This window comes from Poecilia mexicana, unplaced genomic scaffold (assembly GCF_051168715.1).
Source record: "Poecilia mexicana isolate PSO_F unplaced genomic scaffold, ASM5116871v1 scaffold_19, whole genome shotgun sequence".
NCBI lineage: Eukaryota > Metazoa > Chordata > Actinopteri > Cyprinodontiformes > Poeciliidae > Poecilia > Poecilia mexicana.
Window position 1 is genome coordinate 8,336,345 of NW_028263388.1, and position 26,935 is coordinate 8,363,279.

At 39.5% G+C, this 26,935-nt stretch overlaps 3 protein-coding genes across 5 annotated transcripts in view; all 3 read left to right on the forward strand.

Moving 5' to 3' along the window:
* The first annotated feature begins 529 nt into the window (after window positions 1–529).
* On the forward strand, window positions 530–11,577 carry glp2r (glucagon-like peptide 2 receptor). Its single transcript, XM_014998744.2, has 13 exons — window positions 530–2,098; window positions 4,493–4,592; window positions 4,664–4,768; window positions 5,237–5,358; window positions 5,495–5,601; window positions 6,059–6,215; window positions 6,325–6,484; window positions 6,879–6,939; window positions 7,029–7,095; window positions 7,372–7,460; window positions 7,732–7,870; window positions 7,968–8,009; window positions 8,613–11,577. The coding sequence occupies exons 1-13, from the start codon at window positions 2,021–2,023 to the stop codon at window positions 8,979–8,981; spliced, it is 1,596 nt and encodes a 531-aa protein (XP_014854230.2). The 5' UTR covers window positions 530–2,020; the 3' UTR covers window positions 8,982–11,577.
* Window positions 11,578–12,889: 1,312 nt separating this feature from the next.
* Window positions 12,890–15,807, forward strand: pts (6-pyruvoyltetrahydropterin synthase). Of its 2 annotated transcripts, none has more exons than XM_014998747.2 (6): window positions 12,890–13,080; window positions 14,074–14,153; window positions 14,255–14,274; window positions 14,387–14,443; window positions 15,228–15,298; window positions 15,377–15,807. In XM_014998747.2, exons 1-6 carry the CDS (start codon window positions 12,992–12,994, stop codon window positions 15,498–15,500), a joined length of 441 nt encoding a protein of 146 aa, XP_014854233.1. In that variant the 5' UTR covers window positions 12,890–12,991; the 3' UTR covers window positions 15,501–15,807. The 2 variants fall into 2 exon arrangements, with proteins under 2 accessions (XP_014854233.1, XP_014854232.1); XM_014998746.2 differs by having other exon boundaries at window positions 12,893–13,080; window positions 14,252–14,274.
* A 5,892-nt stretch (window positions 15,808–21,699) lies between these two features.
* LOC106924848 (putative uncharacterized protein MYH16) overlaps window positions 21,700–26,935 on the forward strand; it is a 46,968-nt gene continuing 41,732 nt past the window's right edge. For both annotated transcript variants that reach the window (XM_014998751.2, XM_088000988.1), the window contains exon 1: window positions 21,700–21,902. In XM_014998751.2, coding sequence (XP_014854237.2) covers window positions 21,819–21,902 — 84 coding nt within the window. In that variant the 5' untranslated portion in view covers window positions 21,700–21,818. The remainder of the gene's footprint in view (window positions 21,903–26,935) is intronic.

Below are 26,935 nucleotides of genomic sequence, written 5' to 3' on the forward strand. Positions count from 1 at the left end.
GGAGTTGTGGTCAAAGTACGTGACATGCCAATGAGTGAGTGGCAAGTTGTGGAGATTTTAACAACACCTCAGTCTTTGCATTTACATTTTAACAGTTTTCAGCTGCTTTATGAAAGAAGACTTGCTCTTGGAAAAACAGATCTTGTTTTTGGTTTTAAAATAATGTGGAAAAACACCTCATCCCCTCCAGAATAGTGGAATACTTCTCCAATAATAAACCATGGATAACCAGTGATCTGGAAGACTTGTTGGACAACAAAAAGGTGTTCCAAAAGGGAGACGGACTATGCGAAAGCAAGCTAAACTCAAGATTAGATTGCAGTCGACACAATTTGGTCTGATATTTTATGCCAGAAACTACAGTTTCATAGGCGGTTGGCTCAACAATTTCCTGATGAAAATGAGACATTTTGGAAGATTAAAAGATAGTTTCTGAACAAACGATCACCACAGGAGACTGTACACTCTCTATTCCTTTTCACTTTGTAGATACAAGGTTCATAGTACAAGTCAAACTCCTGGATGACTCTACATCGCAGATGTAGAGTCATCTACATCCAGTTGTGGCTTGTGTTTGAGATGGACAACAGGCTTTGGAAAGAGAGCTGGTGGACCACTTTGTGGCCTGGTGTAAGACTAAAAGTCTTGCGTTAAGTGTGAACAAAAGGATACGATTGTAGATTTCATAAGAGAGAGGGATATATCAACTACTATTTCCATCATGTTAGAAATTGTAGTTGTGATGGATAAATTAAAGTTTTTGTTTGTCCACCGAAGACGCCAGGCCAAACTGGAGAGGCAACAGTGAAGCTGTATACATAAAGTTATAGAGCAGAATCTTTGGTTCTTCAGTATTTATATTTCAAAAAACAGAACAGTCTCACTGATTTCATCCCAAACTAGCGGAGTGAGATTCATTATCAGGGCTAGAGTGTCCTCAGTCTAAAAAAAACCAAAAAAAATATTTTTGTTGACATTTTTTTGTTTAATGGAAACAAAGTCAAATTTTGTTGTGCACCTGCAATTGAAACAAAAAGATTAGTTTAGACATCAGTATGCAAACATTTACACCAAAAAACAACCCAAAAAAATAGTTAGTACACCTTATTCCTCGGAAACAATCTTACATATACTGTTGTATAATTAATAAAGGCTTCTGCTTGTAAAAGAAGTTTAATGCACGACATCCGGCCCTGCGCTGGCACCTCTGGCGCTCTGCTCCTCCATTTTCTCCCCTGTGTTTGGCTTCAGTGCACTTGGTTTAAACAAAGATCCCCATTAGTGTCAGAGATGCTGTTTGATGCCCCTTAACTAAGTGGGATAGTTAAACAGAAGGAAAGGCTCAGTGTATTCCCCGTCTCTCCAGAGTACAGGTGGTATTTACTGGTGCTTGCATGGCTGTATTATGATTTTTTTTTTTTTTATAGTTGGTAGTTCTGGGAATGATAAACCTTTAATCGTAGGTTTTATAGGTGATCATTTGCTTCTGTGTGATCAGTTTTCCTGGACAGCAGCGAGTACAGTTATACAGGCAGCTCCCTCAGGAACTTGTCTTGATTGGTTAGGGGCTGACGGGGTGGGAGAGGCGCTCCGTCTGCTCCCAGCTGAGCCGAGTCTATAGGGAGTACAGCCTTCACAGCCTCTTCCTCATGGAAAGATGAGGTCTTCATCACCGATAACCCTCTTGCTCTGCGACCAGCCGCTTTCAGATGTCCTTCAAACACTCCCTCCACGGATTTTTGGATCCAGAAGACATTTTTAATACCTAAAGCTGGAAACCCGGTTGAGTGAGCACCACACCATGGTTTTCGATGATCACCCTCCAACCAAAACCCCCACTGGTTCTTAAAAGGATTTTACGTAAAAGAACAAGCGAGTTCAACCACACCTTGACCTTCCACTGTGCCGGGAGGAAGTTGGAATGAGCAAAGGGCCCTGAGGAGTCGGTGGAGGAGGTATGAGGCGTGGGATCAGCGAAGACAGCAAGAATCAGCTGCTTTCCATGTGAACTTCCAGCACCATGCCAAACCTGCTGGCAGCCCAGCACAAGAGGATCAAACTCCTGCTTCCTCTACTTCTAATGGTCGTCAGCAAGCAGGTAGTGTGCCAGCGAGGCGTTTAAAACTGGATTATGAGACATAAAACACCAAAGAATCATCTTTAACTCCTTTTGTTAACTCTGTTGGTTCTTTTCAAATGATAGAATAAATTTTTTTTAGGTGAAAGAGCTCCCATTATACTATATATTGATGTGCAAGTTTAATCTCCTATTGGAATACCAGACTGAAAGGTCTTGGTTATTTTTTCCTTCTGAATGGTTTTTGTCAGTGAGTTTTGGATCAGGCTGCGCTCTATCAATCAGCTCACACATGAACTTTCTAGCAGAACAGAGATCCGAGTGAGCCTCAGCGTTTGAGGTTTAGATGCTGCCTTTGCGCTAACCTCACAAGAAACAGAAAATCAGGACTGCCTGGTCATAATACGAGAGGAACTTTGATTTTTAATCAAACCAGGTCAAACACAACAAGCCAGAATTATAATGAATGTCATTTACACAAATAGTATGAGAAAAAATAAATGTTGGCATTCATCTTTAAGTGAGATCATTTGGTAAATGGTCTGATTATTGGTCTCAGTTTTCGCGTTGCCACTGAAATCCATCCTGATCAAACACTGCCACCTAGTGGACCAATTTAGATACTGCAGAATCAATTTATATGAGATCAGTCAATGAAAACAAAACACAGAAATGTCCCATCAAGACAAAAACATGTTTTTTGATCTGTTGGGAATTAGTAACACCTATTTATTTGAAGTTTTTTGCAGATTTTTTACATACACTTTTTATGTTAAATAATATACATCTGTAAGGACTTTTGTCCAGGTTTTGATACAAAAATCTACTGGAAAAACCCACCATTTTGTTTCGAGTGTTTTTCACCAAGATGTAACCTTTACTGATGCCAGCAAAGAAAAACTATCTAATTAAAAAAAAAAAAAAATTATATATATATATATATATATATATATATATATATATATATATATATATATATATATATATATATATATATATATATATATTTAAATTTGAACATTTATTTCATAACCATTTGTTAAATATTCAATAGCATCAACACTTTACAGTACAAGTAATCATAAATATGAAAGTATATATAAAGAAAGTTTTAAATGAGTTTGCTATTGATCGTTGCCTGTAGATAACATGTTACACCTTTACAAGACAACCGACTGGAATTAATGTCTTTTCACGTTTTATATATTGCTTTGATCTTCACAAGTAAATTAAGGTAAATTAGATGTTGGCTGCAGGAAGGTTTCAGCCTTTAATACTAGAATATGTGACACAGGGGTTAATTGTGCTTCATTTCCACACTTGAAGAATAAATTCAATTCACCTGAATTTATTTAAAAATGCTGAATAAACACCTGATAAGTTTAGAGTTTTCATTAACCTATTGCATATATTATTGAATATATTTTACCTCTTTACAATTCAAGTCTTTGTAGCGTAAGAATAATAAATCAAGCTGGAATTATCTGGTCAAAAAGTCAGACCATCTGCTTTTGCTATCGGTCAGCTGCTTAACTGGCACCTTATTCACTGTAAGTGATTATTGGTTCCTTTTATTTTCATACTTCCAAACAGGGATTCTGATTATTTTTATGTAAGTCAGTAAGGAATTTGTTATTTCAGATGCATTGGGGAATATAAAATGTCGGACCAATCAATTTATTCCTCCTGGTATCCTGAGCTCAAACACCATCTGTCCCGTCTCTGAACCTCGTGTTTACCGAACTATGCACTGTCAATACCTAATTCATGTAAATGCTGCTTAAATGTCCAGGCAACAACTGAATTACAACGTTAGCTAATCTCAAGTCAAATTAAAGCTATTCTGAATCAGCTGGTAAATATTTGACCATTTGAGAATATAAGCTCTTTTTGATGGTCTGGGATGATCAGTCCATCATGCAATTTGGAAAAATTTAAAAATGAAGGAGAATTGAAGTTAAAGTAACTCTGCCTGTAATTCTGTCGTGACGCAGGGGGGAACTATACATTTTACACGCTTATTTGTGTGCAAAATGCTTCCCAATTATAATCAACAGCCACACTTCTCGCTTTTCAAGGTTTTGATTTTCATTTCTTCACGTTTAGAACCATTTAAGACCTTTTCAAAAGCGTCACAATAAAAACTCCAACTGCCTTAGTGGAAAACAAAAAGCTTTCCACAAAAAGTTTCATGTTGTATTTCGATCCCTTCTAATTAATCATCATCACTGTCGATGCTTTCAGTGGATTTTTGCCAGAAAAATAAAAACACCCGTCATGAGTGCATATTACTGTTACCTTAGGAAGTGGAAAGTAAAGGCATATTTATTTTATCCAATTCCTGGAAATTGTTTTCCAATAAAACATTGAGAAACCCAGCTTTATGAGTTTTCTCTTCTTTTGCTGTGACTGCAGAAAGCGACAGCCTCGTTGCTCGAAAGCCTCATTTCTAAACGCACGGAGTACTGGGAAAACTGCAACAGCACCCTGACTTCTGCTCCTTTTCCAGCAAATGGTGAGCAAACGGTGGTGATTTATGCATCTCAGACGGACTTCCTATACATAATGTTCCTTTTCTTTTTTTAGGCAACTACTGTAAAGGAAGTTTCGATATGTTTGTGTGCTGGCCCCATTCATCTCCGGGGAATGTGTCTGTCCCCTGTCCTCCCTTCTTACCGTGGATCACCGAGGGTAACGTGTTTAACACCTAATCTGATCTATGAGGATGAATCTGTTAGTCTGAGTTCCCATGCTTCCTTTCACCGTTGATTCGTTTTGAACGGGTGTCGCCGTTTATCACCATGCTTTCTCCTCTCAGGAACGAGTGTCTTTAGTGCAGATGGATGTTTAAAACTTTTAAAAATATTACTTTCAAATCTACGTTTGCCTTAGGTTGGCTAATGTTCAGGGTTTCCTACACCTAAAATTTATTACGCTTAAATGTTAACACTGAAAAAAGTGGTCTGTACTCTATTTCCAACCTCTTTGGTTTTTTCTTTTCAACATTTTAAACTCCGTTACCCGATAAAACTTGTGTAAATACCCATCAGAAGCTAAAGAGCTCATTGAAATGCATTGAAAGTTTTTTCCTCTCATCGATTTGTTGTGTCAAAAATGACATTGACCGTTTTTGTTGCGCTTTTTCTCGTGTTGCTTCAGACGGTAAAAGGAGGGCGTATCGGGAATGCTTGGAGAACGGCAGCTGGAGAAAGATGGAGAACTCCTCAGATCCCTGGCGAGATGATTCTGAATGTAAGGAGGACCAATACTTTAAAGACAAGGTAGTGGGATTTTCCTTTGTTTTAAGAACCGTTACTCTTTCAAATTTCACTTTGTCTTTACAAATGAATCTACAAGCCAATTTCATGACAATTAGATTATTGTTAGCGTGTTAAATCTCTTGTATTTTGCATCCAGGAGGACGAATTGCTGCGCCATTCCGCCCTCCGGCTCATCTCAGTCATTGGCTATTCCCTGTCGCTGTTCTCCCTCATTCTGGCCACTCTCCTCATGGGCATGCTGAGGTCAGTAGGTATTGGAGGGTGACTCCGTTAGTCATATAGATAAAGTTAGCACTTTCATTGGACAAGTCGGTGCTTTAGCTCAACTTTGAATGTTTGGAAGACAAACTCTGGGTCAGAAACACCAGCCGTCTTTCTCACCGCGGTCATTTTAAGGGAAAATGGATTTTGGCCTTTTCGAAGAAGCCTGTCCATGTGTGGAAGTTGTAATTTTCATCTGTGTTTTAGCGGGGCCATGCTGCGCATTCACTCGCTTCAAACATATGGAGAGCGACAGCAGCGAGTGATTAACAAGACCATTGAGCTGATCAGTCATCACTAACAACGTTACAAACCACGAGGCAGTCTTACCTGTAGCTCCATTATTTCCATTTCCTCCTACACTACGGCCAGCGCCCTGGTTAATGCTGTTAGAGTTGCGCAGGAAGTTCCGATCAATGCTCCCGTATCTGCTTACCAGGAAGCTCCACTGCACCAGAAACTACATCCACATGAACCTGTTTGTGTCATTCATCCTGCGGGCGGCCGCCGTCATTTCGAAGGAAATCATCTTCCATCTCATGTACTCCAACCTGCCCAAGGACGACCCCGGGTGGAACTCCTACTCCAGCTCTGCGGTACTCTTTGCACTGCCTTGTTTTTCATGTAGAAGCAAGTTTGACTCGAACAACTTTTGCCTCATTCGTCCAAAACGTACCGCTTCAGCTCGATCTTCTCTCTCAACAGATAGTGCTGCTGTGCAAGTTCTCCAAAGTGTGCATGGAGTACTTTGTGGCATGTAATTATTTCTGGCTCTTGGTGGAGGCCATTTTCCTTCACACGCTGCTCTTCACTGCAGTGCTGACCAAGAGGTGCCTGTTGAAGAAATACATTCTGCTAGGATGGGGTAAGTCATGGGCGCGTGCATGCTTTGTTACGGGGAAGCAAGGCTTTAAAAATGTTAGTCTATACTTTTATAATTACTATGTAGAATTGGTGTCATTGGGCTCTTTAAATCACCATCAATTGTGCGTTGTTGGACAGTCCGTTGGTTAAACACCCAAAGAGCCTTCCTGAATTTACACCCTGTTACGCCTGGAAGAACTCATGATTATGAGACATTTTCTTACTTTTTATTACCTTTGTATCACTGAATAAAATCATTTAAAAGTAAACGCATAACAACTAAAAACAAAAATATTTGCACTGTAACAGAATTGACATATCTAAAGCCTCTAAGATCCAACTCTAAGCTGATGTACTCTGGGAAATCAGCATATCTTGCTTCTGTCATGTTCCAGGGACTCCCGTCCTATTCGTGACGCCGTGGACCGTGGTTAAGATTCTGTATGAAAACACAGGGTGAGTGTTTGAACGCATGGAGTCCAAGATTCTCCTTGAAATGATTACCATGCCCTCCGTTCACACTTGGCGCTTCTTTCTCTCTCAAGGTGCTGGTCAATCATGAACAGATGGTTCTGGTGGATAATAAGAGGCCCGATTACTCTGTCAGTGCTGGTAAGGGATGTTCCTCAGGCCACTCTGTGGTCAAGTTGACTTCAGAAACTAACTAGATTTCTGTTTGATTGAACAATGCTTAGCTTAATCTGGATGATTGCTGTAAAGGAGAATCATGTGACGATGTGGTGATGCAGCTATAATCACAAGCATATTTGATATTTACTATTTTATTGCTAATAAAGGCGTCCTAACTGTCATGTTTGACGTTATTGGTCATTTTACACTCTAGTCCAATGCAATGCGTTTAAATATACCATTAATATGTTTTTGCAGGTCATTTTCTTCATATTCATCAAAATTCTGATGCTGTTGTTGTCGAAGCTGAAAGCCGATCAGGTGAAATTCACCGACTACAGATACAGGTACTCAAGCCACTGAAGCCAACTCTCGGAAAACAAGTTTGACGTTGACATTTAGCTCCAATGTATATAAGGTTCCTGATTTAAATATGGTGGTAAAGTGTTAATCCCACATCACAAATTTAAATGTCACACCCATAAACTGTGGGTGTAAATGTCACCAAGGGAACAAAACCAGTGTACATACTTCAGAAACTTCTTTCCTTTTTCTACTGCAGTATATTCTGCCTAGCTAAATTATAATGAATCTGATCGGCCTGTTTGTACTCTGCAGTTTGGCAAGGGCAACGTTGGTGCTGATTCCCCTGCTGGGAATCCATGAAGTGGTCTTCACAGTGCTGATAGACGAATGTATGGAGGGCAGCAGCCGCTATGCCCGGAACTTCATTAACCTCACCCTCAGTTCCTTCCAGGTAGTACAAAAACAATCATTTTTGTACACAGAGAGTTCATTTTGGTTTTGTTCACCAACATCATCCTACTCTAAAATTTGCCCCATGCATTTTTCAGGGATTCTTGGTTGCTGTCCTGTACTGTTTTGCTAATGGAGAGGTATGGTTTTGGTCACAGTATCGTTCTATATGAGGAAGGTGTAGTTAGGTTGGGTGTAGCAGTACATGTATCAATCTATGCCATCACAGTTTGGTGGACGCAAATTATATGGAAAAAAATATCGGCAATAAACATTTTTTTTTTTTAAATAGATCAAATTTTCTTTTATTTTGGTATCCGCCATGATAGATGGTAATGTTCCCACACTAAAGCTAATAATAATAATGACAGACATGAGGTTAGAACCAACCAAACAGTTTGTAATCAATAGTCTGAAAGCGGTTCTGGATTGTGATCAGTGGTTTCAGTGGAGTGCAAGGGGTAGACATACGGGAAGCCAAATGTGTCGTAACTCTCCCGGACATTTAAGATGTCCTGTTACAGCTCTAAAAACTTTAAGTTACTTGTAGCTTACTGCTAATGTGAGAGGGAGGGCTACTCTCTAAAGAGAAATGTCATTTGTACAAGCACACAGCTACAAAACTGTAATCAAACTTACTACTGAGAAATTTAGCTGCTTATGTAAAAAGTTACAGAAAAAGACTCAAACTTGCAGCGAATACCATGGTGTAGTAATGTACCAAAAATGCTGTTTTCTTGTAGGTCCAAACTGAGCTGAAAAAGCGCTGGCAACTGTTTTTGTTCACAAACCACTTCAAGGTCCGGACCTGTTTTCGAGGAGCAAATCTCAAGCACCTTTGGAAGTGCACCCGGCGGCAGCACAGGAAGCGTTCTCGGCAGTTTGACTCCTATGGCGAAGGCGCCGCTTCGACGGCTCGCCCACACCTCCTCCAAGTGGCAGTGCAAGGGGGAAGTAGGCCTCTTGGACTCGGGCCACTTAAAGGCCAGGGACTTGAGGGCTACGACTCAGCAGGGCTCGACTTTCTTACCAGGAAGAGTCTTTCCAGTAGTGATGGTGAGATGACGCTGGGGGAGACGATGGAGGAGATCCTGGAAGAGAGCCAGTTCTGAACTCAGTTGGTAAAATCCAAACAAATTGGAGTTCAGACAATGAATGTATTTTCCAAGTAGAATGAGCCAACTTCAGGGGATGGGAAAATGGTTTTAGAAATGCAGTTTGTTCTACTGAGACTTGTATTACCTGTACAGAAAAAAGAAATTCCAGTTTATGTGGCAAGGATTTAGTTGCCTATATCTCTCTGGGGGTTGTGGTAAAGACTCTAACCCTAGCTTTAATTCTGTGCACAAAACGGTTATGTGATGCAGCCACAAAGACTTTTACTCACGAGCCACTCGAGCCAACCACTTACTGTGACACTTACCTTAAAGAAGCTGGCATTGCCAAACCAGCAACAGACATTTGTATCACTGGTTACGATGGAACGCTGCTCCAAACCCCAACCTCCATCGCATTTTTACCGCAAACTCGGCTCTCCGACTACCTCCATTATCGGCTTTAAGGAGCAACAGCAGCAGGTCTCCAATGCTGCTATGGTCTTTCCCAAGGTCACACAGAGACAGTATAAAAAGCATCTCAGCCTTGGCTCGTGATAAGTGCTTTTGAATCCTTCTCAATTTCTGCAAAAATACTGATTTCAACATAAGGAGTGAAGGAAATGAAAGCGGAACTTAGAACTTAACTTCATGGTAACATGGAAGACAGCCTATCTGTGAAAAACGTGGAGTTCATTGGCTCCTTCTAGTGATTCACTCAAAGCCTCATGTAGTGTCCGCCCAGAACCAATCACTGCAACCTCTATATCTGCCGCATCCATCATCTTCTGTGAAAAGACAGACTTGTAATTTGCCTTTTTTTATCTTTGATAATGTGAAGATAATTCACATTTTCCTGTGAATTATCTTCACATTATAATTTACAATATCTCTTATGTGTGAAATTGTTTCATAGCCTCCTGTACTTTGGAACATTGCTGCCTTCTTTGGCACTTTTATGTCTATATGAAAAAACATAGAGGTTCCTCACAACCACAAGCCAAACTATTCTGCCTTCACATAATTTAAAGGCAGAATTCTCCGTGAATTTAATCTGTGCGTTCTTGTGATAAAATGGACTCTAGACATTCCTTCAAATTGTGACTGTAAAAGTGAAGTGATGCAGAATTAAAGTGTTTTTCTTTATAATCTCCAAACTACCATAGTACTTTTGATGCAAGGAATGAAAACTTATTAGAAGTACTGAACTGTAATCAGTTGCTGCTTCCTGACTTTTTTTATTATCTCGTGCCAATGTGTGGGTGTGTTTGCTCATTGTGAAACATGGGGTAGTGTGCAGGACAGATTACTGAAAGAAGTCCTTATGGGTCCAGGAACAATTATTTTTCTCTATTAAGAGGGAATTATGGAAGTACAGGATGTAGTCAGCATATTTAGCACTATGCAGATGTTAAGAAAATACCAGAATTTTTTGTAAAAAGTTTACCTTTTTAAAATCTTCCTACCATTTATGAGTATGGTTACAGTTAAATTCCACAGGAACTGTAAAGGGTTAGCTTAGAGTTTTATTAATTAAGGTTCTTTGAAGTTAATTGCTTTTTAATCCCTTGTGAGCACGTGGAAAAATGAAATGCATCGAAGCTAACAAGCTAGTCGTAACTTGTTAGCTTGTTAGCTTCGACCGCTGATGTGGGGGAACAGCAGATGGAAAAGCCCGGGGTAATTTCCAAACAAGTATAAAACCCTGAAAGCACAAAAACAAACATCTTGGTACATGTAAATGTTTATTCCCGATGGAGTTAGACTGCACTGGAGGGGTGTAGCGGAGTTGGTAAGGTACTGCAGCCGCCACGTTCAGTCAGCGTTAATACACGGACGTAGCAAGTGTTTGATGTGAAACGTCGAGACTGTTAATATTCCCTAATTAGCGCTGTATTCTAGCGATATAAATATTTTTATTTCGAGATAATTTAAGTTGCTAAAATCTGCTTAAAAAGGAGGTGGTATACATCTAGCTTGTGGACTTATTGACATAATTTGAACAAGATAAGTTGACATAATGTCATTTTAATATAGGTAAGGGAATTACTCCATTTGGTTCACTTGTCGTCCTGGTGTTTCCTTACATTGAACCTAATCTGAAGGTGTCACAAAACACATTATACTGTATTTATATTTTTAGGGTTTTATTCTATTTCTCAGCTATTAAAAAAATAGTTCTGTGTCATGTTTTCGTTGGCAAAAAAAGAAACATCTTCAAAGAGCAATTTCATATATTTAGCCAAATATAATGTTAATGTCAATGTATGTAAGCTTATACAACAAACTTTCCTATCTCTCACAAAAGTTATAGCAGTATTAATCTCTTTTTATACCGATTTTGGTGATTTATTGTGTAAACTATGATATGGCAGGCCAGTGAAATATATCCAAATGTCACATCATCTGGATTGAAGTGTGCATATAAATACAATGTATTTGTTTTTTGAATGTGAATAATGCTGGGTCTAAAGTATATGTAGCAGGCTTTAACTTGCTTTGTATTCATGTGATGCTTCAGTGATTACTGTACATATGGAACTATGAAATGTTTGTACATACGAACACTCTGTGATGTATGTGCACAAATAAAAACAGGTGAATTGTCATGAAATACCACGTTTTGTTTTTCCTTCTGTTTCTTAGAAGATGACAGTCTCTACATTTTTGTGCAAATTAAGAAAAACAAAAGTAGGGTTTTTTTTGGGGGGGGGGGTTAAGTGAATGTCTGGCTATTGAACTGGGTAGTTCCCTACAGTTTTTGACAGAATCTCTCTGCCAAAGAGAAAAACTGAGCAAACACTTGGTGATTTCTACAATAAAAAATAAAAAGGTGTTTCATTTGGAAAGGTGTCAAAAGAAAGACAATCCCAACCTTATACATTATAAAACTGTTTTTCATCTCAAGGTCCTCTATCACCATCTAGTGCCCAGATGAGTAAACTTCACTCGTCCTGCGTTTTTTTTTTTTTTTTTTTGCTTAATTTTGAAGATTTATGATTTTTTTTATATGGTATTATATGGCAATGTATATTTCAAAATATCAAAAACATTCTTATTTATAATATATCAAAATATCTTTTTTTAAGGTGGCACCATAAAGTCTATAATTTTAAAAACATTTAAAATTTTAAATATTTTGTATCATATTTAAAGGAATATGAAACTGAAGGGACAATTATTTCTCAACGTTGCCATGGCAAAAAAAACAGCGTTGTCACAATGAAATATGAACTCATGGGCTTCTATTCAGGGACACATTCTTTTTTTCTGCTATTAGGAAACATAAACTAAAGCTCCTAAGGGGTCAAAGAACAGTCCTGTTAGTGTCTTGCAGCATTCTGGTAAATTACAGATGGAAGGATAAAAAAAAAATACAGATGGCTTTGTTTAATCTAATAAGATATAATAATATAATAAGATTTATGGACAAGGATGAACCGGGTAAAAAATGCATGAATGAAAGGAGTAATTCTAAATCTGAGCGGAAACCATCTGGTGACTCTCATATGACGACTGTAGAGCTTTAAGAGCCAGCATGTGAACTTAAAGAGTGAAACAAGTGTGAAAATGTTGTTAGAAACAGTTATTACGGTGATAAGGTCAAAGTCATTTTTAAATTGAAGTTATGGTCATGATCAAACACTAAATCCGACTTGGTAGAAACTGAAAGACTTAATTGTGACTCTCTTTTTTTACCCTCATAATCAGGACTTTTTAGTCTCCGTTCCGACACAATGTATCGGTTTGTTTTTCTTTCAAGTAGCGGAAAATGCCTCCGCAGAAATACCACGGAGGAAACATTTCGAACAAAGATTTCTTTACGACTCAGTAAACAGCCCGTATGTGGTTCGCTGTGCTTCCATCACGTTCGGCTCCAGGTTTGACACTCATGCGGCCACGTGAGCCGTATTTACGCCCTGAAATGAGCCAATCACGGGCGGCGTGAGTCACGGTGGGGACAGCCGGCTGGAACTCCTCTCTGTTCGGTATCAGCGGTTAGTCTCGATCCTCCACTTCTGCCAAACATGGCCGAATCCTCCGGGAATCCTCCAGCGGAGCGCATAGGATACATCACCCGAGTCCAGAGCTTCAGTGCCTGCCACCGGCTCCACAGGTACCCCAGCTACTACCGCTGTGTCTGAAGGGATACGAAGTAGGAGAAACCCATAGTGGACACGTAACGAAGGTTAAAGTGACAGAATAGAAAGAGTTTGGATGAAACAAGACTGGTGGTTTTCCTGATAAGCGATAGAATATGCGGAAAATCCCGTCTAACTACATAGAAACTCGCGATGCTTTGGCTGTGACAGCACAAGTCGGCGTATTTCAATAAACAGAGCTTATATAAAACAGGGACACAAAATGAACTATGGAGGAGTTTATACTTTCACTACTTTAAAGAAAACGCAGGTAGGAACAAGTCATTTCGGAATTGTCGTCTTTCAGATAAACGTGCAAAGCTTTAATGATGCATTTAGGTGCAGTCGATAGCGTCGTAAAATATAAACCCTCTTCAATAAATTATTACAGCCATTAAACAAATAAAATTTAAAGCAAATATGTACATTTTTTGCAAACTATTTTTAATAACGTCATCAGCCACTATATAATAGCTTTATGATAGGTCATAACAGTTTAAGATGATATTTTTAGCCTTATTGTATTAAAAAGAAATTAATCTTTTACATGTATTAGACGTACAAATACGTTTACATGAATTGCATCATTCCAGTTTTTTTTTTAATCAAAAATTTATTTTGTTCAAAGCAAAGTAAGAATAACAATTATTAGTCATGTAAAACTACGATTGATTTCATTTGTATTATTTGATTTAAATGATCACCTTTAACCTTTTTAAATTAGCACAATTTTTTTTAAAGAAGTACAGTTCTAAATCATATATAAATCTATTAAGTTGTAATATATGAAATGTTCTTAAATGCAACATATGTCAATAACCCCTTGCCACATTTTTTTCTTATTTGACCTGCACTAACAGGGTACAAAATCTCTAACCCCTCCCTCGCCTTAAAAACTGCAAAAACAAAACCAAAACAAATCTGACTCCAGGAGTTTTAATTCAGATATTCTCTGCAACCTCTTGTAGTCTTCACCTGACTGACGAGGAGAATAAAGAAGTCTACGGAAAGTGCAACAATCCCTACGGTCATGGACACAACTACAAGGGTTTGTCCTGCTGTTAAACCAAATATAGTCTCAAATAAAGCACGGATTCTGTTCCCGTTTCTACCGATTCACCTGCTTGCTCTCATTTTACTCCACAGTAGAGGTGACTGTACGTGGAAAAGTGAGTATCACGCAAATATTTCTGATAAAAGGTCGTAGTTCCACTGAAGGAACAACTATGTAATCACAACCAGGTAGATAAAACCGTCTTTATATGCGACACGTGTTCCCAGATTGATCCCGTCACCGGCATGGTCATGAATCTGACGGACCTGAAGAGGTGTATTGAGGTAAGGTCACTGTAAACACAACATCTTGAGCTGAAGAAAATTAACACATTAAATGGCAACTAGTTTTTCTGAAATTAACGTTATACAGAAAATCTGCATTTTTCTCTTCATAATTCACTTACGTTTAAATCATTATGACCAGCGTTACTTGCTAGATTTTGCCGCTAACAATCCTCACATCTGATGTAAATCTCCATGACTGAGATGCTAAAGCTAAAGCTAATGGTGTAAGACTTCGACTCGGACTTATAACTAACTTTTTTAACAGACAGAAGCCAAGAATGATAGTCAAGTGTCTTTAAGTGGTCTTTGGCAGAAATGTCTTAATAAAAGACAACAAAACTTGTTTTATTGTGTAACACGGTTAGTAGTGGGATAGTGCTAAGCTTTTAGCATTTGGTATTTGGATTATTGGTACTCTTTGTTGACTTTTCTTGCCTGCCGCAAAGTTAAATCAGGATCTACATAAAGTTTATCATCAGATATAAATGCTTTAAAATGTTACTACCAAACAGCTGTGCTAGTGTTAATCACTGACCGTAGAAATTTCCCTTGAGTCCTCAGGAAACTTGTGGTCAGACTCTAGAACCTTGATTCACAAATTAAATTTAAATTTTACTTTAATCTGAAAAGAGAACTTTGGACCATCAAACAAGGAACTTCCATTCAGCTCTTGAATCTTATCCTTGTTCCTTGTAAGCTTTTTCCTACTTTTCCTTTTTTTTTTGTTGTGATTTTGCTGTGGTACGGAAATCTGGCTGACACCGCCCTGTTCATCCAACAGGAAGTCATCATGATTCCTCTGGACCACAAAAACCTGGATAAGGACGTTCCGTACTTTGCCGACGTTGTGAGGTCTGTAACCTTCCCTGACAGTCTCTCTTGACTGCAGATACACATGTTTCACCAGACATTTCTCCTCTCGCTCACCAGCACCACGGAAAACCTTGCCATTTACATCTGGGACAACATGGCGAAGGCTCTTCCCGCCAGCTTGCTCTACGAGATCCGGATTCACGAGACGGATAAGAACATCGTAGTATACCGAGGAGAGTAAGCCGCAGGAGCTTTAAGTCAGTTCTGATTCTGTTCCTCACCTGACGCGAGGCTCAAATAATGTGATCCAAAGTACGTTTGGCAGAGTATGAAGGTTTTTCCATTTAATTTTATCCTTAATTGCCATTTAATGATCAGAGCCACACATTTGACCACCGGTTGGACGGTGAGAGTCATCAGCTTTATGTTTATTTTGAAAGTTTTATTCTATTTACCATTTTATGATTGTTGGTGTTATTGTGAAGCACTTCTATCCACTGCTGTTGTTTTTAAATGTGCTGTATAAATAAAGTCGACATTCAGCTGAAGTTTTTACTGTGTTTAGAGTCAAATGCAGTGAGAGGAACCTCAGGACGGTGCTGGTCATTTCCTACTTTTCTAGTCTTGGTTGGGTCATATAGACAGAGTTGTCTCAAAGAATGTCACTGGACACATCATACTCTAAAATATGTTTTCCTTTTGTGTTTGAATGCATGAGAAATATCTAATAAATAAACAAGTGGCGCACATTAATCGAATAACTAGTATGAATGAAAATATACTTAATAATTTGAACTTTTATATACTTAGTGCAATAATATTTTACTGAATAATACTTCCAAATACATCACACAAGGATTTTTTTGTCTTGTAAAAATATAAACGTAAGAAGATTTGATGTTTCTTTTTTCCACTTCTTGAGGAGTAAACACTGGCATGTATCAACCATACATCATATGTGTTGGCAGAACATTTGAAATTAAGAGTTATTTATTCGTATATTTGACTAACAATGACCACTGGAAGTTAGACATTGCGTTAGTTCTGCCATTTTAAACACTGATATTCAGATTTTACTCCTTTTGATTGAAGGTTTCCCTTTGTCCTGCTGATGGGTTGAAGCGCAAAGGATGATGGGAACTGGGATTTAACCTCATACATGCACCGTGTAAATAAAGCTAGCTTGACTAATAGTACCCCTCAGCCTAATGCATTTATTTCTTTTTTATAAGGCTTTTTTCACATAGAGGATCTTTATAGGCTCAGCCAGTTGATTATCTTGACCTGAAAAGTTAAAGTGAACTGTGCTGAGACTTTTTAACCTTTAGAGGGCGCCAAATCGTTTTCTGAGAAGCACTTCTTTGCTGTTGGTGACGGAAAAACCAATGAGGTTTGTAATGCGAGGAGATTTTAACTATCAGAACAGCTCAGCAAAACGGCATTGTTAATATTTCTGTTCCTCATCAAACGTCCCAGCGGGTTCCACATAAATTCCGTCGTGCGGAAACGTATCCCTGTGATACGCTGAATTAGGGCGTTTAGTAATTCCTCTGCATTAACGGGAGGGAGTCATCTGTCACGCTGACACAAAATAACACACGCCATACCATTTTTTACAATTCATTAGACAGCGTTCAGCGCGGAATGCGTGCAGCCGTAGTGTCGTCTCGGTGGAGTTGGAAGAGCTCCAATGACAAATCACAATGTAAATACAGGTGGAGGTTTACTCTCAGCAGTCGTTACTCAACTTTTCTATCATGTCAAATATTTGTTTTTCTTTATTTTCCTCCCCCGCCAAATCGTGTCAAAATCCTTCTGCATCCTTTCTCCCCATTTATATTATCATAGGAAACTCACAGACAACTTTTGTGAAGTAAAACAGAAGAACAGGAGGAATAATTTCTAAACTTTTCGCACGTATAGTGTGAGATTTAGCTTTTAAAGTTCGAAGCAGCTTTAACCAGGTTGCATCAATATGACCATCCTTAAAGAAGTACCTTGAAGTGTGTGTTTAAATGGTTAAATTATAAGTAAAAGTGCCTCTGTATTTTCATCTTTTAAATATCTTTGCTACATCTCAATTATGCAGGAGATTTAGGACTAGTGTGTCAACAGGCTGTTTAAGCGCTAGGTGAAAACCCTGCTAGGAAGCGTACCGCGGGGTTCCTTCCTGTTTTGTGGCAGCTGGAACCTCGTCATTATAGTTTCAGCAAAAAGGATTTGTAATTTGATGTTGCTGGGATCAACCATTACCGTTTTGAAGCGTGTTGAGCCATTTCAACATCCTGCAGAGCGAGTTCAGACAGTAAAATATATTTATATTTTTATTCCACCCTGAGAAATATGGAATTTTTAATTTTTTTTTTTTGCTTTTGTTTTAGCAGGTCCTCATCCCAAGACTTAATTGAAGACTTTACAGTTTCACATGATCCCAAAGTTTTCAGGTTTTGTATTCAGAGGCAGAAATTAGTACTTTTTGCCAAACATCCAAAAGGTCCTGGGATCAAAGTGTCAATGTTTAGTACTTAGACACATTATCATTTATGATATGTAAAGCAAAAAAAATTAGGACCAAGAATCCACCCTTGTGGTACTCCACTTGTGTCGTGTCTTTGTGCTAAGCTAATTTTACAGCACCTGCGTGACCAGGAAGAAATTAATATTACAAAAACGAATTTGTTCATTTTGGTAGATGACAACCTTATTTTTATAGGACCCAATAGACAGAAAATGTCACTGTAACAAAGCCCCAGGGCCGGCCCAAGCCTTCATGGGGCCCCTGAGCGAAATTTGGCTTTGGGGGGGGCCTCTATTTCTGCTAATAATGTGGATTGTTGCACTCAAAACTCAGACGATTTGATCCTTCGCACACCTGCTATAAACTTATTGCAACTTGAAGTTGCAATAAGTTTATAGGGCCAACACCAGGGGGCACCCAAGAACAATTAGTTTTTTTATTTTACCCCTTTAAAAAATTATTTCTACATGATCATTGTTTTAAAAAAATCACAATTTTATAATGAAATTGTGTGTTTTTGTTAAAATGATCACATAGAAATGATTACTTAAGGAAAAAAGCATCACTTCCATTTAGGAGTCCTCTTAGTGGCCCCGGAACCCAAAGCAACCGGCTTAGTTCGCTTATGCCTTCGGCCGACCCTGCAAGCCCACTTCTTTTTTTTAGCTGTTCTTATAATTGTCAAGATTGAGCTGCCAGCTCAAACCTTTAATTAATCAAATTCCATAAACATGCGTCACGCTCAGGCAGACAACCTTCATCGGACAAGCTGGAGCAAGACAGCAGGAGAACCGCTTCCTGACTGAAATGCCCCTTTTTTCGATTCTTTATCTCCTGTTTAGATTCCAGAACCGTAGAGCTGATCCCCGGTCGGCGAGGAATCCAGCCAGACGGCAGAGTCCTCTTACAGCGGTGGGTTGATACGCAACAAATCACAGTGTTAATTATACACTGGCAGAAACAAGATGGATGACTACTATTAACAAATAAAAGCCATTCATTATCTTGATGCCTCATGGAAAAATATTTTTTTGACATCCTTTTATGAGCCAGAATTGTTAGTTTAATGATTATTTACCTCTATCCCTCAGCAGGAGCAGTTTGCTTCTCAATTTCATCCAGTTGGTTTCAGATTACGTCCACTAACGGTCCAAATTTACAGTATGTTGATTTCAATTGATAGTTGTTCTCTCTGGGCTCTTTCATTCTCTGAAAGACTGGACTGCAAAACATTCAACCCACAAAGACATATCCATTCCTGTTAAATCTGGAATGCTCTCATAAAAACAAACGACCTGTGAGGAAGAAATCTCAGAATGATACGATGAGTGGATTTTTTCCCCCTCCTTCAGGTCATCAGTTGTTGGGAAACTGGTGTTATCCTAAGATAGGAGGCTGTAGGAATTGTACCTTTTCCAAATAATAATATTCCAAAGGTTCCAGCTGTTTTACGGCATTTGAAATTTTAAATGTTTACCTATTGATCCAAAAAAAAAGCTTTTTTTGGTCAAATTCAAACCAATTAAGTGCTATACCAGAGAGTCCAACCAGCTCTCTAAATGTTGCACTAAGTTCAAACAGAACTAACAAAAAATTAGGTGACAAATTATGACCTTTCCTAGGAACGGTGCAATACGAAGAATATGAAGATATTTGACTCAAACTGACTGATGTGCAGCACATTTCCCTTGCGCAGGAAACTCTGCACAACCTTACTCGCGCAAAACTTGGCGCTCTGGGCAGCATCAGCCTCTACGATCTGATCCCATCAGAAAATAAGCCTGTAAAAAGTTTCCACTGTCTGCCTCATTAAAACCTTCAGCGTCCTCAAGACGAAACAAGATCAATAACCCCCTCCTGTCGTTTTTTTCCCCTCCCATCTTTTCCAAGGCAAACACATCACTGTGAAGGTTTTTTTTCTCTCCAATCCTCCCTGCAGCCTGGGGATGTCACAGATCTTTAGCGAATAGATGAGTGACAGATGTATTGGCACGTCAAGCGAGACAAGCAGAGAAATTAGGTCCAATGGGAGGGATTATGCCCTCATTATTTGATGTAACCTTCGTAAGACCTGCTAATCCCCCGTGAATAACAGCTGCTCAGAGAGTTCGACAAAAACACAGACTTGCAAACAGATTTTTCATACTTTTTGATCGTGTACACTTTCTCTCTTCGATGAGGTTTAAAAAGTTCATCAAACGAGACGATCTGATCTGATCGCCCCTCACACTTGTTGGTTTGAGAAATCCCTTAAGTAGAAACCGTCTTCATTAAAAAAAAAGGCAACATCGTGTTTGGATCAGAAGGAACTGCAGAACAGACAAAACAAAGCTTTGAAATGGTTACAAAGCCACAGGCTTTGGGACTCCATAGCGAATATTTAATCTACAAATAAATGATGGGAGGAAGCCAAACTCCTTGCAGAAAGACCCCAGGCTCCAGTCCCCCGTTGTTGTCTCTCTCCAGTGTTCATGATTCAAAGATAATAGAGAGACTTGGCAAAGTTGGCATTCGTGGAAGAGGGCCGAGGAAAAAAAAAGCACAGCTTCATCAAAAGGGATACAACAGGCCATTCTCATTTTCAGAAAAGCATCTCGATGATTGAAGACTTTTGAGAATCTATTCTGTGGAGTGACAAAACAAAAGTTGAGCTTTTCAGAAGATGTGCATCCTATGAAATGTAATCTGGTGTAAAACGAACAACATTTCAGCCAAGCAGACCAGAGACCGCTCCAAAAGCAGGACGTGGACTACAGCACTGGACGTTCTTGGTGAATACAACCACAACTAGGCCTGTCACAATAATCAATAAATCAATTGACTGCACAATAAATTAAAACAAACTCAGTAATTTCTATTGGCATGATTTATCATATTTATGTTTATTATAAAAGTCTTCAGTTTGGTGCTTTGGTCTCAACTAGCTATTTTTTGAAGGACAATTTTGTTTACAAAGACATCATAATTCATTTTATTAGTTATTATGTTTATTTATTTTGGATGTTTAAATTGTCTTCCAGTTCCAGTTTTAAATGTTCATTAAAATGTAAAGTTTACGGATCTTTTAGAATGTGTTCTTGCATTATTATTTTGCCATTACCGTTATATTATTTAAAAACTGTGTCAAAACGATATTATCGTTTATCATAATAACTTCTGGAACAATTTATCGTCCTGCAAAATTTGTTATCGTGACAGGCCTAAACACAACAAACGTGCAAGTCTAGCGCTCGCGGTAGAAATAGCTCGTAGTGTTTCACCAAAGACAAAAGAAAAATCCTACAAATGTTGAAATCTGAATTTTTGGTTACATTTCGTGGAGAAGGAAGTTGTGCTCAGTGTCTTCTTCAGATGTTTACCTGTCACTTCCTGCAGTGGTTCGTGGTGCAGCGCCCCCACAGACAAGGAGGGGAACAGGTTTTTCACACCGTGCAGCGTGAAAAACCTGCACGGTGAAAATGTAACAAATGTTGCACATTTGCTCCCCGATCGAGCCGAGTCTACCAAACTATCAGGCGTAAAATTCTGTTTTTCCCAGCAACTCTCAGGGAAAAGCACTGGGACGGCCCAGCGGTGTCTGTAGAAGAATGCGCTGCTCAGAAAAAGATAACAAAGACACCAACTTTATGTTTCAGTTTTCTCAGGGGAGAAGAAGAAACACATTGTTGCGGTGGAGGCTGACAATCTGTCTCCATGTGTTTCCCTGCTGTCACAAGGTGGTTTGGCTTCAGGCAGGGAGATGGGAAGAGATGTACCTGTGTGTGTCTGTGCGTGTGTGTGTGTGTGTGTGTGTTTGCAAGTTTACGTGTGTGTGTGTACGGAAGGAGTTGTGTGTGGGGGGGTTGACACCTACCTCCATCTCTCCATTCCTTCCACACACCCTCCCTCTAAGGGTCAGGTAGCAGGCACGGCGCACCCCCCTCACACACACACACACACTCCCACTGACTTGGAGCAGCCTCCAGGGAGCACACATGTGCTTCACTCCCTCCCCGGACTGCGCTCAGGCGAAGACAGCATGGGAGGCTGCGAGCCGTGAGGATGGAAAAGAGAGTGTGTGTGATCCAGACCGACTTCCACCAGTACAGACCCACCGTCGGCCTGCACGGCAGACCCCTGGCACATGTAAGGAACCTGCTATTAGTCCTCTGACGGCGTGCTCCTTTTGGCTTTTATCTTCCTGTAATCTTCTCAATCTATTCATCATCTCTCTTTTTTTTTGGCTCAGTGTTTAATTTTCACCTCTGTCAGAGTTTGTTTTCACTGAACTCTAAGCCTGCCTGACGAGCGGCTCCTCCTCTCAGGATGCCCCACGCCTTCACAGGACGGGGTTTCTCTCATTAGCAGGGGCCGATAGAGAGTGAGTGAGGATGATTCTTAAGGGTTTATTTTTCTAGATTATAGTAAATCCCTCATTGTAAATCCATTTTAAGCCATTTCTAATGTATCTTCTCCTTCTCTGTTGTTTCTCTTTTTCACACACACACTCACACACATGTGGTACACACAAACCGCTAAGGAATGCAAACATAGATAAGCAGACCCTGAAGGCACTTCCTTTGCATATTGGATTAACTACAAACCAGATTTGAGGTTTAGATGAGAAATCTCTCAAACCTTGAAACAGATTGTCGGTTTCTCAATGCTAACATTTTTGTGCGTTTTGCTGATGGACACGCATATTGCACGTAATTGATGATCCCAACATGTTTTCTATCCAAGTTAAGCTTGTACTGTTGCTGCAAATTTCACTCAAACCACTTTTGGTCTTAAGAGTTTTTATTTTCAGCCCTATCTTCTCATGCCTCACATGGTCATAGAAATGTTTAAATTAAGGAACATTATGTTGTATGCTGCAATGCCGCACAATCCATTGACTTGATTGGACAAGTCTTTCTTTACCTGTTTCATCATCCTCATGGACATTACTGACCATGAATTTGTTTTTGTGGAAAAAGTTGCCGATTTTAGGACATTCAGCTGCATCTGTTTCCACAGCTTCCTCTTTTCGATTCTACCCTTCACCACACCATCCTTGCTCTTCCTACTTTCCATCTGCAGCGACCTACTGGTTCTCCCTGGGTACTCCAGTTTCCTTCCATCGTCCATAAACATGACTGGTTCATTGGTCTCTCTAAATTGCCCTTGTGTGTGTGTGTGTGTGTGTGTGTACATGGTGGTTTATCCTGAGTGTCTCTGTGTTGCCCTCTCATGGACGGGAGGATATTCAGAATGTTCTCGTTTCTCCTTTTCATTTTGCCAACCACAGATGTTTTACCTGAACTAGAGTTTCTGCAGAACAGCTGTAATATGATGCTAACGGGTTTAGAAAACCTGCTCTGACAATGTGTTGCTGTGAATCTTCATAGCTTCATCCATTGACGCACTCTGACGTCTCCTGTCTGCTTCTCTAAAATTAAGTTGTAAGGGTAAACAGTCTACAAGGGAGATCCAGATCATCTCAGGGCCTGGATTTATTTTCTGTTTTACAAAAGCTGCTAAAAGTTGTCTAGCATGTGAAAACACGCTGTTACCTGGAAATCAGCTTTTTGGCTGACTAAATCTTGCTGCATGGTTTGTGTTGTACTCTACATCGAATGTCACGATTTTGATCACATGTTGGTAATGTCTTCTTAAAGGGGCAGTATTTTGTTTTCCAGGCACACAGTGGCAATTTATATCAGAATCAAGTAACTATGTTGACCTCAGTTGATATAAAAATGCTATATATGTCAAATATGACATAAACGAAAATTCACTTTGTAATTTAACACCTTGAAATCAGGTCTCTGTCTCTTTACAAACTCCCTCTCTTTCTGAAATTCCGCCTTCAGGAAGTCATCACAACAGTATTTTTACCAGCATTTCACTAGAAGTAGCTTGCATAATGAGCTCAGCTGATGCACAGTTCCACCAGCTGTTTGCTAATTGCTGCTGGCTAGTCTGCAGGAGCTAGCTGAGTTGGGCTTCTCCATGAGGCAGAAAGTTGGAAGTTTGGGAAACTAAAGTTCCAGGAAGGGCTGCATCTCAGAAGCGGTGGTACGTCCAACTAGGCGGGAGATTACAGGATTTTATTTTATGTAATAGTGTCCCCTAATGGAAAGTTTGTTTTCCACAGATTTTAATCACCCCATCATTTGAAGCCTGAAGTACTCTTCCTAGCATCTGGCCAAGTCCTGCGTCCATGTTATCTCTCTATGTAATTTCTCAGTATCACACTTACAGCTGGATTCAAGAAGAAAGGCTTTAAAAGTCCTTCATGTGGGTCATCAGGGTCTGATAGAAAACTCAACTCAGGTGTTTTTTTTTTTTAATTCCACTTCTCCTTAGCAGAATCCTGTTGATCTTTAGATCGTTTTCTTATGGAAGCTGTAGTAAATGCCGTCTTTCATTTGCCTGAGCTGCAGGTCAGCTTTCTCAGTTATTTCAGCCTAAACAGGCCAATAATAATTGACAAGAAAGAAAGAAAAAAAAGAGAGAGAGAGGGAGAGAGAGGCTCTCTGTGCTCTCTAATGTCAATAGCTATCTGCTCGGTATAATTACCGGCAACAGTCCCGTCACAGATATGATTTAGAAGCTGGTAATAACGTACCTGACCTGGAGTCAGTTGACCGTGAAGGTAAGTGAACTGCGAGGTGCCGGGGTGATCAAAGGCTGCCTGTGCGTGGCTCCGTGACCCGGATCCAGAGTTCAGCCAGAGGCCAGCTTTTAGAACCACCGGCGCTCCGTTCATCCGGGAACCGTCTACGTGCTGGAGCCTTTTACCAAAACAAACGCTTTTCTCCTTACAACAGAAAGCAATGCAGCGAGTGACGCGAAGCAGGGAGAATGTGCTCTATATGCGGCTTATAAGCGACAACCAGCACCAGCAGCCAGGTGTAATTAAGTCCTTGCTGGGAGAGTTGCAGGGTCTGCCGCCTCACATGTTAACATTTAAACCCGAGCAGTGATGGAAAGGACAAGTGAGAGCAGCTGTCGGGACAGACTCTTTGGTGTTCACAGATATGGAAGTGTTGCTGTAGCTTCCTTTTTTATCACCTGCGTCACGTATTTCGTGCGAAACGTATAACGACGGCAAATTCCAACTAACTCCAAAAATACATCAACATTTTCACTCTTGGGCGATTCTTCTAACGCCCAAAGAGCATGAAGGTTTTCTAAGATACTGTCAGATTCAATACAAGGTATTTAAGGTGGTGTGAATGGTGCTAAAAATGCATTTTCAAATTCAAAACCTCTAACTTGATTTTATACAACTGTTATAATAACAACTGCATGCTGTTTTTCTTGAGCTGAGGGTTTAGATGAAGTTTCAAATGTAAGAGAACAAACAGGTTTTGTCATTTAATGTTGAAGAAGCTGGAGGGAAATTTTTTTTATGAGTATAAATTATGCCATACATCATCATAATGTGTATGCTGTAGTGCTAAATGCTTGAAAAAGTGTCGTTGGAAAGGAGTTCCCTAATCCCAATAAGGAATTAAAGCTAAAAATAAGATTTTTAATTCTTATCCTACAACAATGTAATGCTTCAGGCCAACTACAATATTTATTTCATTCTTTGGAGACTTGAGATTTGTCTTGGGGGTTGACTTACAATGACTTTATGCTTGTGTTGGACACTGCAAACATCCGCGCAGACATTTTTAAGACATCATGATTAATAAACGTTTATGACAAACAGACTTTACACATCCGTTCATCAATTTGACACTTTTTACATCTGTTGTACTGGACTGAAAAAGGCTGAAACTCAGCCGAGCTTCAAGTCAAAACAGGAAAAACTTCGCTCATGGGTGACATCCGCTCATTGAGCAAATATGGATTAGACTTTGACAAAGAACACTTAATATGGTCATGGCTTACAACGCGAGATGGCTTACAACGCAGAGCCCCTCTGAATGGGCTAAAGGTGAAGCCATTGATGTGTTACATTTATCTTCTTTTGGTGTCCTTTCCCTTTCCCTTGGCATCAGTCGTGAGATTGATGTCGAATGTAGTCTCGTAGCCCCTTCCCCCCCAGTCAACTAAGTCCGTTGTACGTTCAAACCGTCTACAGGCAAAGGAAGTTCAAGTGTGTCAGGTGGCTAATCCTTGTGACACCTGCGGACTTAATCTTATTTAGACAACACGGCAATTACTGAAGCACATTTGAGAAAGATGATACTGTGTCTCCCTGTCTGCTTCGCTCACTGAGCTCCGCGGTTTGAGATAAATTGGCTGTCAGGTCTCAGAAAGCAGAGCTAATGACAGCTCTTTTCCAGCACTCCAAACTCAAGCAGCGACAGGTTTTCCTACTCTCTGCCTCGTCTTCATGTGTCCCTTTGAAAATTAGACGGAACCCATTCTTTGCTTTGAGTGCCGCTCCAAAACTACTTGTAGACGCTTGTTGGCACTTAAACCTCGAAATGTAAATAGCAGTTTGTCTGCGAGGGACAGGGTTTGCTGAGAGTCTTTTTGTGAAAATGGGCTTGGATCTGGGTTATCTGCTGCTATGAAGAAGCCAAAAAAATGTTGCTATGAAGCAAGAGCGATGCTTTGGTGAGGTATGTTGAGCTCTGTCCGTAATGCCAAAAAGATGGAGAACTTTAAATCCGGCTTGATCAATATCAGCTGGAAGGATAACCTGCTTACAGATGACAGCAAAGCACACAGGAAGACACATTTACAAACAGAAAACCAATTTTAAGGCTCAGGATTATAAGATGATGTACTTTTACATTTGTTAATAGTGTGTTTTTGATTTCTCTGAATACATACATTGCTTGGTGAACTTTAATTTTGGCTATTGTTAGTGAACAATGTAAAAGCAGTATCACAGACGTAAACAATTACCATATGCACTCATATAATACGTATTTGGCCAAATGGTTGCCACGTGGAAAAAAGTAATACATAGATTCAATTTCACAATGGCTTTTTGGAATTATAGTGCATTCCTGTCTGAATTTATATACATTTATACATGTACAAAAATAAAAGTAATTAAGTAGCAATTGTTCTTTTACGTTTAGCACATAAAATCTGCATACATTTATATTTAAATTCAGACATACCTCAAATCACCAACATAATTTATATTTATTCAACAGTGATCAAAACAATGCATTTAATTACTAAATAGGGTCTTGAAATTTAATTGCGACATAAGTTTCTGT

Bases quoted from the DNA above. Each gene is read 5' to 3' on its own strand.
- pts (XM_014998746.2), top strand. From the start codon at position 12,992: ATGGCCGAATCCTCCGGGAATCCTCCAGCGGAGCGCATAGGATACATC. The intron at 13,081-14,073 runs GTACCCCAGCTA...AACCTCTTGTAG, and splicing joins GCCTGCCACCGGCTCCACAG to TCTTCACCTGACTGACGAGG. The intron at 14,275-14,386 runs GTGAGTATCACG...ACGTGTTCCCAG, and splicing joins AGGTGACTGTACGTGGAAAA to ATTGATCCCGTCACCGGCAT.
- glp2r (XM_014998744.2), top strand. From the start codon at position 2,021: ATGCCAAACCTGCTGGCAGCCCAGCACAAGAGGATCAAACTCCTGCTT. The intron at 4,593-4,663 runs GTGAGCAAACGG...TTCTTTTTTTAG, and splicing joins TGCTCCTTTTCCAGCAAATG to GCAACTACTGTAAAGGAAGT. The intron at 6,940-7,028 runs GTGAGTGTTTGA...TTCTCTCTCAAG, and splicing joins ATTCTGTATGAAAACACAGG to GTGCTGGTCAATCATGAACA.